At 40.3% G+C, this 14535-nt stretch overlaps 1 protein-coding gene across 1 annotated transcript; it reads right to left on the bottom strand.

The window, feature by feature from the left end:
• Positions 1 to 1970: 1970 nt before the first annotated feature.
• On the bottom strand, positions 1971 to 5567 carry LOC147606805 (uncharacterized). Its single transcript, XM_086791456.1, has 2 exons — positions 3509 to 5567; positions 1971 to 3408 (listed from the first exon to the last, which is right to left on the bottom strand). The coding sequence occupies exons 1-2, from the start codon at positions 5311 to 5313 to the stop codon at positions 3402 to 3404; spliced, it is 1812 nt and encodes a 603-aa protein (XP_086647582.1). The 5' UTR covers positions 5314 to 5567; the 3' UTR covers positions 1971 to 3401.
• Between the last annotated feature and the right edge of the window lie 8968 nt (positions 5568 to 14535).

Here is a 14535-nt window from a genome sequence, read left to right as displayed (position 1 = left end):
GCACCGCGCCGCCTCCATGCAGAGCTCCTTTATTCTCTCACAGGTTGCAGTTCCGCCACCACTCCATGCAAAGCCACCTCCTTCAATGTTGCAGCTAAATTTGAATTCGAGCAGTGTTCCTTCTTCATCTTCATTTGCAGACGTCCTCCTTACGGCCTCCCCTCCTCGGTCTGCATTCGGTTGCCCTCGCATCCTCTCCTTGGTCTGCATCCGGTTGGCCCTCGCCTCCCCCCCTCGGTCTGCTCCGTTGCTCTAGCCCAGATCTTCTCTCTCTCTTAAATTGGTATGAAGGCAAAGTGTAAGAATACACCTCATAGGTAGCAAGTGTAGTGGCCAAGAAGTGCATTTACTTCGCACAAGAATACACCTCAAAAGTAGCAAATGTAGTGGCCAACAAGCACGTAGCCTAGAGGTGAGGGCTTGTGACTCTGATGAGGATGGAATGTCCAAACAATTCTTCATTGTTCAAATTATGGAAGTATATGGTTTTGTCATGTGTATATTCACTTTTATTAATAGTGTATATTCACTTTTTTTTGGGTAGGCATTAAGTAATTAATGCCCACTGGCGTGGGCATTAATTATTTAATTGCCAACACCTTACGCTCACCTAAGGTTGGCAACCTTAGGCCAAGCGGGTGAAGGCAAATGAAAGCAGGGGAAAGCGGGTGCAGGCGGGAAGCCAAAGCTGCGCAAACAAGGGCGAAGGAATCTGACTGAAAAAGAAAGGAACGGAGGTAGGGAAAGAGGAGAAATCAGCTGTTCTGCAGTCAGAAAGGAGAGTAGGAGAAGGGAAAGAGACGAGCGATCGGCTATGGGACGATGACACAGAGAAGTGCTTAGGTTACATGAGAGCATGGAGAAGGAAAAGAGATATGAGAGATCGGCTATGGGGCGATGACACAGAGACAACGAAACGAGCCATTAAAAAAAAACACGTGCAAAAAAAAGGGAAACAAATGGAGGTTGCCGTTTTTTTTCAATCACTAAATAAAAACATTAAGAAAATAGGGGAAATGGTTGGTTTTTGGGACTTATGCGCTATTTTTGGCGCACATTAATTAATTAATACAAACCCCACAAAACATTGTGGGTGCAGATGAATTTTGTGTGTCCAAATATATTGATGATTGTTGCAAAACTAGTTTTTAAGTAGAGGGATTATCAAAATTTCTGGTATTGAATTGGATTGGACATGTTTTCAATCGGTAGGTAACACACAACGCACCCACCCCCGCCCGTGAGGCAAGGGGGGAGAGAAAGAGCCCAAAAAACACGAACAAATATGCCCCATCTTATTACAGAGGAAACGTCCTTGCAAGTATACGAGCAAGGAAATAGAAAGACAAATGAAGCGCAGAGAGAGAGAGAGAGAGAGAGAGAGAGAACAGACTCCTGCTGGTGGGTGAGAGCCTGGCCGTGCTTGACATGCAGAGACGGCAGAGCAACAGAAAAAGCTGGGTGTGGTTCGTACTTAATAGAATCCTCTTCTTGCCCCCCAAACACACACACCAAAAAAGGAACAAGGCTTGTGTGTAGGAAACGAGAAGAACTCAAAAAAACAAGTCCCTCCACATGCTAACAGTGTTTACCTTTAACAAATTCAATAATTCTAACCCTCACGCTATCATCCCTTCTCTTCTATATATCTCTACTATATCTCTATTAAGAGTTTCACAAAGCTGCGTGGCACAAAAGGTTCAAGAAGAGGAGGAAGAGGTTTGAGGAGATTGGGACAGAATTTGAATTTGGAGGTTGGAGATGTGCGGAGCACGGGTCAGCGGACTCTCCACACCCCCCCCCCCCTCCCTACTTACACCCCATCTTCATAACTACCTTTGACTTTCTATCATAGAACCACTCTGTGTGGAAAAACTTAAAACAACATAGAGTAGCAACAATACACAATATTGTATTAATTAATCTTCTCACTCTTCACTCCACATAGCCCACTCAATCACGTCCTGCTATACAGCAAAAAACATCTAGTTTATAAAAAGTATAGTTACTCTTTCATAGCTACTACACGGATCACATCAGTGCTGAAATTTGAAGCCTTCGGAGGACATCAAAGCCCTTCAAACCTTCTAAAGAAGGCTTCTTAGAAAATAGGGTTGCAAAAGAAGCCCACAGAAGGCCACTATTTTGAAAATTTCTCTAAATTTTTCACATGAACATATATATTTTGAAGGTCGACCTGGTTTATGGCCTTCAAATTGAAGGTTAGGGTAAACCTTCAAATTTCAGCCCTGCATCACATCAGTACATTTTAAACACAGCAGAATCTCTCTTTCCTTCACCAGCCCATTTTGGTCTCCGCAACAAACACCTTCAGTGCTACTTCGACATGAAAGAGCTGTATCCTGCCATGTAGCGCACACCTGCACTTTATCGAGCAGCCCTTTCTTCCCTTTAACAAGCCTTGGTACACAGTGAACCTACGATCAATTACTAATTATTTTGCACTGAGCCAGAGCACACCAAATATAGTTCCATCCTTAAACCCAGTCACACCAAATACATGCTGCTTTCACTATCATGTAAGTATGTGTGCAGGTAGGACTACTACCTCGCACAATCATATCATATAATCAGCAACCTGCCTCTTTAATAAAAGGATTGCCTACCTCCATCGATGCATGTGACACTGGCCACAGTTTTCCTTTATTTGTTCCACGTTTGTCAAGAAGGGTCCCCTGTACATAAATCCTCTGGAACCCCACCTATGGAACTATTTCCAAGTAAATAATCAGTCACATAAAACCTGGAATCTTCCCTTCACTGCTCTGCAACCATTTCTACTGAGACATCTGGGGTATAGAAGCATACTGCCAGAGTTCACTGCCATTTATCTTTATACTGCATGCATATGGCATGGCTCAACAAAAAACATCCTGCCAAATTCATGCAACTTCCAACTGACTCCAGACACTTCCACAATATACAGCTATAAGACAACTACCAGCACTGAAGCATGTAAAAAAATCCATGCAACAGTGCAATTTTACACATATTTCCTACACCTCCTTCCTAGTTTTACAGATACCCTGCGCCTCTGATACCCTGCGCCTCCTTTCTAGTTTGTATGAAGACCTGCCAACTTTGAACTACCAGCATTTCATCTGCTACCTATATCCTCCATGGCCATAGCAAAAATGTACAAGAATGCACCATCTCTTTTCTCCATTTAAAGTAGACCTACCATGATTTTGCATATTCACATTACCCATTCTGAATGCCCCATCACTTTTCTACATCTAAAGTAAAGTGTAAACCTACCATCCTTCTGCATATTCACATTTAGAAACACTTTGGCCCATCTGCGGCTGACTTACCACCCGACCCAATTTCTGACTGCACATATCTACCTCAAAAATGTGATGACCTTTCCTATCCATCCTTCACAGGCTGCCACAAAAAGTGACGCTCCACACAGTTAACAAATGATCTATTCAGATAAACTTTCTAATACAAACAAGTGTTGATTGACAGAGAAAGTAAAATATACCTGTATGGTTCCAAATTTAACATCCTCCTCAAATCTTTGGTTGCGAAGGCAGCATCCCATGAACCTTTTGCATCAGGACAAGATACAGGTTGCAATGACAGAGAGATGGGAGTCGCTTCAACCGAAGAATGCTCGAAATTCGCCTGCACGTGTTGATCTATAGTGTCTGCAAGTTCCAAGGAGGAGGCTCTTGATAACTTTAACATAAAGCTTGGGAGTGGAAGTGAACTCGGAGAAGGAGAGTTGAAAAATGAAGGCCCAGCCCACCTCTCACTTTCAATCATTGACAACCACCTATCATCCTCCAGCACTACTGAGTCGGAGCATCTTGATATTTCCCTGCACTCCATAACTCCCTTATCATCTTTGTGAATCAATAACTCCATGTCAATTTGTTGCCGAGTACCACCTGTGCGCAATGGAAACTTATCAGCCGTCCCATTAGCAAGGCAGTCCAATCTATCGGCAGGTTGAGCTACCTTCGAGATAGATGGAGGCTCACCATTGACTCCCAAGCATGATGTGCTCATGACCACATTGTCAGTGCTGTAACTAAGGTTAGAATGGCAAAAAGCATCCCTATCTTTATTCATGCTCTGTGTCTTCCAAATTGCAGTAACCTGAGGTATTCCCACACGCACAGCATTAGAGTTGGAAACATAGCAGGTCTTCCAACACGTAGTATCATTCTCTTTACCATGAGAATCAGTATCCAAAGCCCCAACGGGAAGTGAAGACACATCCAGCTTCTCCTTTCTGGAGGAGGGCAAAGCACCACATTCTTCTTCTAATCTGTGACTTTCCCTGTTCATGCTTCTAGGAAAAGCACAACCTGCCACCTCCTCAAAAAAGCTAGCTACGAGCTTTTCTGCAGCTTCTTTAGTTCGAGGTCGCTGCAAAATGGTGACAGGAATCCTATCCTGAAGCTTATCAGAGATGGATCTCTCCAAATGCCTTGTAGCACGAGCTTTCCTGCCTGCTTGATCTTTTACTTGACTTGTTAAACCACCATGACCTTCCGGCAATTCCTTGAAAGGCAACTTCATGCCTTGCCTATCCATATGAGCCTCAACCTGAGAAGGCTCAGGATGTGTTCTCTTTCTAAGGTAATCACCACGATGGGCCATGCCTTTCACGTCAAAAAACTTCAAATTTGACAAAGACTTGGGCTGCGTGTGAACCGGTGCTACTCCGGCAACGCTAGCCCATGAACCAACCACTCCATTACCCTGTGGTACATTGAGGTAAAGCCTGCTATTCGAGTTCTGCCTTTCTCGAAGTACGCCTCGCCTTGCAAATGATTGTTGAGGAGGCAAGCTAGTTGAGACCGATCGCCTTGCAGGAACACTAGAAGACTGCCTCCTTAACGCGGCAGCGCTTCCAACAGTTGGAGGGTAGAATGCATAAGAGGAGACGAATTTCCGCAGCGGAGGCGAGTATGAGGCCAGTGATTGTCCGCCTCCACAGAAGGTCGTTGATCGGCCACCATCACTTGAGGCTTTCGAAGACGGCATGTGAAGATAAGGATGGGCAGATTGCAACCCCTGGTTTGGTAACGGGAGCAATCCTGCCGATGCATTGCTGCGACCCAGAAGGCCACGGCCATCTCCAAAGTTAGCTCCGGCCCCTGAGCCACGCCTCGCACAATCTGACGCAGGGGCTGAGACTACGTATCGCGTAGTGGAGGCCTTCATGCCAGACCTGGGGGCGCTCGCAGGGCGGTAAGACATAGTTGAAAAATGGCGATTTTGACGGCTCTGAGGAGATGAAAGGCAATCTTGAGGAGAAAGGACAGCGGTACCCATGAGCGAAGCAGGACCACGAAATGTGTGCGGAGATGGAAGCCAAGGAAATGGCACAGAAAGAGAGGAAGGAACCCTAAAGCATAGAAGCAGAGACAACCCTAGATAGTCAAAAGCCTAGAAGCCTACATGCAGAGAGGGCACACAAACCCTAACTAAAAGCACAGAGAACAAACCCTAACTAGGCACACACACACACAGAGAACAGGAGGTACAAACCCTAGCCAAACAGAAGCAAAAAAATGCAGGAAGCGGGGGGAGGACCGGAACGCCTTTAAAACAAATTGAGAAACGGCTCTCCCGTGGGCCCAGCCTCCACCGCCCAGCACCCGTCTTCCGCGACGCGTGTTCCCTCCCTTAACCACCTTATCATCCTTGCTCCCTTTGCCGGTCGCCCACCGGCAATTGCCCGCGCCCCTAGCCTCTTCGTGGCATCGCCTTATTGGTGCCTTTCCCCATTGATAATGCCTACCCTAAATTGTTTCTTGGAGGTCTGTCTCACGTCTCGTGACAAGGATTGACAAATATCACAGCTTCACAACCACTCGCAGCCCCAAGAAATTGTCATCGATGGTAGATTGATCCTAAGTTGTCCTATGCCATAATATGTTTATATATATTGCACGTCCATGTTATATCCTGTTGTTTGGACATATCGCTAGCACGAGACGAGTTCATATGTGGGACTTGAACCTCGCGAGAGGGGCCCCTCAAGGAGCCTCCCAAGGGCCCAACTGCTAGCTGGATTGTGAAGCTCGAAATTTTTGTGTTGGTTTTAATGGTTTTTGGAGAATGTTGAAGTTTTGAGTCATGTGCCTGGGTTCATAGGAAGCCACGTGTTGAGAGCAGCCAAATGTTAGAGGCTTAACGAAGAAAATGATAGATTATATCTGTAGAGAAACCAAAAACATATGATGTGAATATATATTTGGGTTTTTTACGTGGCATGTAAAGAGTATGGTTTGATGGAGACTTGGTGAGAAATCCTAGAGTTTCAACCTTAGAAGATAAGGTTTTTTGTAAACCTTTAAGAATAAGGTTTCACAACCTTATTCTTCTTCTTCTTTATCCTAGAGTTTCAACCTTAGAAGAAAAGGTCTTTTGTAAATCTTTTTTTTGGGACCAATAGTAAATATATATATTACTTCAAATTAGTCTTTACATCTAGACCCGAAAATGACCAACCTGAGTACACCACCACCTAGTCATAAACCTTACATGTTTGCATTCAAAAGTTTACATAGCAAGTGTTCCATCTCTCTTCCTCCATTACAAAACTAGACTGTCCCCAAGATACATGGTATCTCACAGCTGAATACAGGCTTCCATCATGGCTTCAGTAGTGCATCCTCTAGGAGTTTGCTTCTCTAACACATCCCTCTTTTTGGACCAGATTTTGATTGTAGGCCTTGTCTCAGCAAGGTTCTCTATAAATGTCACAAATGTGTGGTCCACTTGCTTCTCCTTCAGATACCATCTTCTAGTTTTAGGACCAAGTTTAACCTATTTGGGCTTCAAGTCCACATTTTATCCAAGAGCCATATTGCTTCTCTGCAAAAGCTTTGAAGTCCATAAACTTTCCCAACACTTCACTTTTCTCTCTGAGAAAGTAAATCCATGTCATTCTGCTGAAATCATCAATGAAGGTCACATAATATAAACTGGTTTTGTGCAGGACCCCATACATCGCTATAGGTTTCCCTAATATGCATGACAATCCCCAAAAAGATAGAGAAATCAAGTGATGCCATTTTGCAACCTCTGAATTAGCTGACCCATCCCATCTTTATCTAGCTTGTTCACACAGACTACAAACAAGCACATGCACACACTCTTATGCATCAATTATGTCACATCCAGACCAAGAGAGGATCCATTCTGAAACACAATGCAATGTCCAAATTTTCCACAATAGTAGGCTCTGATAATGCTAAACAATGTATTTGCAACCCCATCATTAGGTATCCATTTCCCCAAGATCTAGTCACCCCAATGGCCCTGAATCCCTATGCAATGTTCAACCCACTTGCCAATTTCGTCCCATGCTCCTTTGATAGTTGGACAGTCCCAAAATGCATGTTTTCCATTCTCCAAGGCAGTTCTACATCTGGGGCAACATCCACTAGTTTAAAAAAATGCATTAACCTAATCCCAACGGGCAAGGCCCACATATAAACTCTCCATAAAAAAACCTGAAACTTGACAGGGATATAGCTCTCCCACAAATCCTTCCATCTCCTCTTCCAGCAATCAGGGCTCCAACTCACCCTCCAGATTCTGTTGTAGTATTCCACATTAATTTTCCCCTTCCTTAGTTCTATATACATATCCCTAGCTTTTCCTTTTAACAGTTTAGCCCCATTAAACCTTTAGTTAATTTTAAAGAATAAGGTTGTGAAACTTTCTTCTATTTCTTATTTGAGAGATGCCACATGGCGGCTCCTAGCTACCCCACATGGCAAATCCTCCTTTATTATCTTCTTCTCTATATCTCTATATTATGCAAAGGAAGAGTTTCACAAAGCTTCCACATGGTAAGAATTTAAAGGTTTCGGAAGAGGAGGAGGAGGTTTGAGGAGGTTGGGGTAGAATTTGGATTTGGAGGTTTAAAAAGACATGAGAAGCATGGGTCAACTCACTAGACTAAACTAAATTACTACTCTTTTAATACTCTTTACTAGTACTTGATCCGCACACTTCCTGCGGCCTGCACACTGCCCTCTTGGTATTACACTCCTACCATGTGGCATGTGGCTAGAGAGGAGCTCTCAGACCTGCCATGTGGTAGATATGGGATTAGTTTCCCACATTGCTGCTTGAGCGGTTGTGCCACCTTCAGAAGGGAGAGCATGTGGCAAGAGACAGCATGCAAGTCATGGACCCGCGAGTAAAAACAAAACTCAACAATCACCTTGAAATAATATTTCAATTGCCCTATATACCAACTTATGAGCTTATATTCAAATATGAGTGACTATTTGTGTGAATACACTCATAGTGTGAGATGTGCATATGTTTTGTTGGGATGAACACTACTATAAGTATGAGTAGTCATATGTGTGAATACACTCATAGTGTGAGATGTGCATATGTTTTTTTGGGATGAACACTATAAGTATGTATGTGGGTTCACCTCTCTCTCTCTCTCTCTCTCTCACACACACACAACACACGTATGTGCCTGCACGTGCACCCTCTCACACATGTGCACTCTCTCGTGCGCTACTGTAGGTATAGATCCTTGTGCTCAGACAGTGTACGTGTGTGTGTGTTTTTTTTAAAATGTGTACACACACATGGACATGTATGTGTGTATACATGTGCATGTGTGTCAATCGTGTGCACCCCAACTTTGTGAGCATGCACATGTGTGCAAGTGTGTGTGCCTTTATGTGTCGATAGTATATGTGCACACGGGTCTATGTGAGTGCACTATCAAGTTGTAAAGCCTTAATGAAGGCAGCTCGTGCTACCCTGAAGCTTAAACTGTGTGTGTGTGTCAACTATTTGTGTGTGACTGTGTGTCAACTTTGTGTACACATGCGTGCGATTGTGTGTCGTCATGTGTGTGTGTGTATGTGTGCATGCACCGAAGTGTATGCGCGTGTATATCTCTGTGTGCGTGTGCGCAAGAGTGTGGGTGTGCATCTATGTGCTTGTGTGTGTGGATGCACGTGTGTATGTACGGGCATGTGTGTGTACATGTATATACATGTGTACGTGTATATGCATGCATAAACATTTGTGTGTGCATGTATGTATGCATGCATGCACATGTGTGTGTTTGCATGCACGTGCTCATGTGTGTGTTTGCATGTGCACGTGCACACCTGTGCGTGTTGTGCGAAAGTGTGTATATGCAAGCATGCAAGTGTGTGTGTGTGTGTGTGTGTATGTGTGTATGCATTGTGCACATAAATGCATGTGTGTGTGTGTGTGTGCATGCGCGCGCGCATAGATCCACGAATGCTACCCACTTTAGTATTGCAACGTACACTAAGGAGGTGCCCTATTTTGTATCCTTTTGCATCTGCCTTGGAGCACATATTTGTCACTTGATACATTGACCCAATGATGACAAGTGTGCCATTATCATCAAGTATAGTGGATGCAAGGTCAAATAAATACTGCTTATCATCGCCCTTTGTAATGTAGTTTATAAACACTTGTAAGTATGGTGAAATATCTATCGATGCAATCTATTATTTTTAAAAGTTCTCACCCCACCAATCTCGTTCCATGTAGGGGTTATGTCTATATCAATACCAAACATGGGCTCACTAGTGGGTAGCTTCAGAATCATCATGTGGCAGTCTATGCTTGAATTAATCCCTTGAGTTCTAAAGGTGTCCATGATAGCAGCATTACCTTCAAGGCCTTGTGGAGGTTAATATATTCTTCATTTACTTCTGAATTTCTATTGGCCCATCCCATTTTCACAAGGTTGCCGACCAACGTCTTTATTTTTCCCTATGTCCAGAGTCCTAAAGTAAAGAAAAGCCACTTTGTAATTGATTGTTGAAAACTCAATTGTTATTAGAAAAGATATTATTGTGTATTCAGAAGCAAGCTTACTATTTTTTTCTCAGAATGGATTAAGAGATGGATGCTTTTGTACAATCCTGGCAACAGTTTCACTACCAATGTATTGTGTATGTTGGCCTTCCTTTGTGAACAATTAACTTTTGATGGATTTCGTATACGTTATATAAATCCATTATACATCAATAAACATTCTCAATTGTACTCAGTTGGTTCGACATGTTTACAGCTACATCTACATCGATGGATATATTTTGTAGATGAGTTGGACATTATATATGGAATTTAGACAAAAAAAATGTCAATTATCTAGATATAACTTGTTGAGATTAATTACCTTCTACAACATCAAGAATTGTTGATTTGGTGACTTCGCTCGTTTGTTCCTCTCCTATTGACAGTTGTCGTGTAAAAAACTATTAAGCAAATGTTCTTACAGATTAGAGACCAACTCTGCTGAAGTTCACAAATGAATACTTGGGATTTTGAACTTGATTGGTGTCAAAGGATTCGTTGGTGTAAGTAGCTTCACTCGCAATGGAGCCATAGGAGGTTTACCCCTTTGTGCACCTACTACATTACTTCTCTGTATACAAAACATTTTTATTAACTATTATTCTAGCTTATAATAACATTAGCAACTATTATTCTTGCTTTAAAAACATTATTATTAACTATTATTCTTGCTTATAATAATGTTATTATTGGGACTATGAGCAATAAATGTGAAATTTTTTCTCTTGCCTGAGTAGGGATCTGTGATCCATGTGCTACACGCTGAGAGGGAGATGGTGGGTTGCTACCATAACTACCATCTTCATCTGATTCATACTCATCGGCAACAACTTCTTCCTCATCTTCTTGATCTTTGGCATCTTCCTCATCTTTGTCTTAATCCTTGGCACTTTCCTCATCTTCTTTCTTTTTTTCCCTTTGCATAAAATAACAATGTCTAATTTAAGATACACAACTGATGCTTCTTTCATATAAGGATATAAACCCCATACAGTAATTCCATGTTGTTAACCAATACAACAAATTGTTAAAACACAACTTACCACTCTTGCCTTTTTTTCCCTTTGCATAAAATAACAATGTCTAATTTAAGATACACAGCTGATTCTTGTTTCATATAAGGATATAAACCCCATACAATAATTCCGTGTTGTTTAACCAATATAACAAATTGTTAAAACACAACTTACCACTCGCCTGTTTTTTTGACAATGCATGTAGATATATTTTTCTCTCATCTTTTGGATACTCATCCTTGGGGTAGTCGAGGACAAGTGATATATGTAGTTATATCCCATAGATCTTGCTTTTAAGCCACTGTGTACATGGTGTTTTCGTGATCAAGGTGGAACATGCTATATGCTTTTTTGTCGAGGACAAGTGATATATGTAGTTATATCCCATAGATCTTGCTTTTAAGCCACTGTGTACATGGTGTTTTCGTGATCAAGGACCCACCATTCCTTTATAATAGGTGGAACATGCTATATGCTTTTTTGTGTTATACATTTGCATATCCATATATTAATATCCACATGTTATTACATGAGGAAATTCTTATGTGTTATTTTTCAATGTGATTATAGTATAAATTCGTACACACACATGTACATAGCTCGTTTGGCAGAAAGTTTAACCTAAGGATGCTTTTCGATTGATTGAACATTTTTTATTTTTCCAACACATGCCTTGAACAAGCTAGCGCTTTAGAGTCCAGTGTCCATTATGTATGATTGGGGAAACCTCACCTTGTAAACATCCTCTATTTTTGTGACGAGCTTCATGCCATACTCCACAATCTGATGCCATAGAACCACCTCAACTTTGAACCAAACATGCCATTGATCAGTGCAAGTAGAAATAAAATCAATGAGTATTAAATCATACCTAATACATTGGAAATGTAGTTAAATAATATATAGCATAGCTAACATCTCACACTCTAGAAGTTCAACAATTGTAGCCTCTTCTTCTCGTCGCAGACACCATTACTGACAAAATACTAACTTTAGGCAATGTGCACACAGCTAGGGTATAGAGTCGATCCTCATTGATGCAATTTGGCTTCTCATCCTAGTTAATTTGAGCTACTAGACTACATCACCATTCAAATATCACATTAATACGAGTTTAAAAGTTAAAATTAATGTACATATATCACAATAAATGAGAGACTTCACCTAAACCAATCTTTCCCTATTTCTGGGTTTATTACCATAGCAAGTTTTATTGTATGCATCTTGAAGGTGGGATCATTTTTGTAGTATGGTTTCCTCCATATATCTTCAAATTCTTCATTGTTGATAGAATCCTTTAATATTTCTATCTCTCTCTAGAGGTAGAAAGGTACTCATCCTACATATTGAGTATGCATCTTCACTAACTAATTATTTAAACTCACCCACCACTGATTATTTAAACTCGGAGCATGCGCGCAAGAATGGTTTCCTTATTGCTGTCCGACCGCAAATGCTCGAATAAGATAGATCTTGTCAATGGGTGCTGAGGGACAATCTCGTTCATCCTATAAAAGTGGCATTACTTGAGTTGCAAAAAATGAAATAACAAATAATAAAAGTGACAATATAGATTATGAACAATCAATGGCATATCAATTCAGTCTAGAAATAAGTGAGAGAACCTCTCTCTCATTCTCTTCCTCTATCCAAGAGAAATGTATGTGCACAAGAATGCTACTCTGCTTTTTGTTTAAATGATGAGAAGACACGATCTTGATTTATTAATACTTAATCAATTAGTCAATCTTAATAGAGTATGAGCATTCCAAGAACTTACCTCTATTTATTTCTCCATCCAGGCTACAAGATGGCGATTTCCATCCAAACATATACCATCTTCTTAGATAGGAAAGCCCACTCGAATTTGCGTATTTGATCTTTAAATTCTTTACTATTGTTTGCTTTTCGTATATCATCCCAGTTATCTGCATTTAGCGCCTCTCTAGTAGGATACTTGGATGATTTGAGAGAGAAAATAAAGTTTGCCCTACCCCTAACATATCTAGACTCCACACATAACCTTTGGTACCTAGAGTGAACCCTTCTTATTGCAAGGTTACTAACTAGGTGACAAAGTGGAACATTTGGGTGGTGGAGGAGTTAATTTCTTCACCTGTTCAAAAGAGGGGTCTATACTTATAATTGATCAACAACCTTACTCTAACTTACATTTGTCACTTATGCAAATGTGTTTACTTACCATCATACGATCAATGGTGTTTTCTATAAGATCAAGTCTAAGACAACTTAAGTAGTTTATCATGGAATTTTTGTTTGTCAACCTCGTCATCATCTCCCTCTGCATTCGACTCATCTTTGTCTTCTTGCACCACCTCTTTTTTGGAGTCTTTTTTCTTGGCCTCCTGCATAATTTTATCTTCTTTGTGAGTTGTTTATTTTTTAGACCTTCTTTGTTATCGTCGTTTTGGTGCCATTGCAAAGGCACCTATTCTTTATCTTCATCACCGTCCTTGCACTTTCTATGGGTGTGCTTGCTTGATACTTCTATGCTAATTTTGGGTGTCTTTGATTTGACTTTTTCTCAAGGGTACCCTCAATGGCTTCGCCACATCTAGCTTGCCAGATGTGCCAGGTTGCAATGCTATTGCAAATCTCTCATTTTTGGCAAGAGCCTGGTCGCTAATAATCTGCAGGTGGGGTTGGGACTGGTATTGCCGAAATGTAGCTTTGTGTGTGTGTGTGTGTGTGTGTGTGTGTGTGTGTGTGTGTGTGTGAGAGAGAGAGAGAGAGAGAGAGAGAGAGAGAGAGAGAGAGAGAGAGAGAGAGAGAAATACCTAGATTTGAGACCGTATTGAATTTGAAACTACACAATGATCACTACAAACCAATATATAATAAGATTACATAGTAGATTTATATTATTTTTAAAATTTACATTTAAAAATAGTAATAATTTATATTTATAATTAAAATAATAAATGCATGAGAGAGAGAGAGAGAGAGAGAGAGAGAGAGAGAGAGAGAGAGAAATACCTAGATTTGAATTTGAAACTACATCACTACAAACCAATATATAATAAGATTACATAATAGATTTTATATTCTTTTTAAAATTTATATTTAAAAATATTAATAATTTATATTTATAATTAAAATAATAAATGCATGAGAGTTATCTATGTATTTAATATCAAATATTCTCATTGAAAATAAATTTTAGATTCTCATAAATGATGACATCACTAACAATGATTGAAAGGATGTTTATGTTATTGTTAGTTTTAATATATTATTTTATATATTTAAAATTTATTTTTAATTTATTTTTACTTATTTGTTTGGATCTATTCTTTTAAACCTAAATTTGGTTTCTATTTTTCATTATGCACTTCTAGGTTATATATCCTTACAAAAATAATTCTCCTTACAAACACATTTCCTTTTCCTCTTTTTTTTATTTGTATTTTTGTTCATTAGGTTGTATAGTACCTTACAAACATAGATCTCCTTCTCTTAAAAAAAAATTTATGTTTTTGTTTATTGAGATGGAGAACACAACATTTCACATTTTTGGGGGTTCAGAATATGATCCTCTTGTTAGGACTATGCAAGGGCATTTTTATATTTCTAAACCTGATGATTATGTTGAAATTTTATCTACTCAATCTGGTTTAAAGGTATTTGTAAT

The sequence above is a fragment of the Cibotium barometz genome, chromosome 56 (assembly GCF_041138505.1).
Source record: "Cibotium barometz isolate CiBa-2024 chromosome 56, ASM4113850v1, whole genome shotgun sequence".
Classification (NCBI taxonomy): Eukaryota; Viridiplantae; Streptophyta; class Polypodiopsida; order Cyatheales; family Cibotiaceae; genus Cibotium; species Cibotium barometz.
This window is presented reverse-complemented; position numbering and strand designations above follow the sequence as displayed.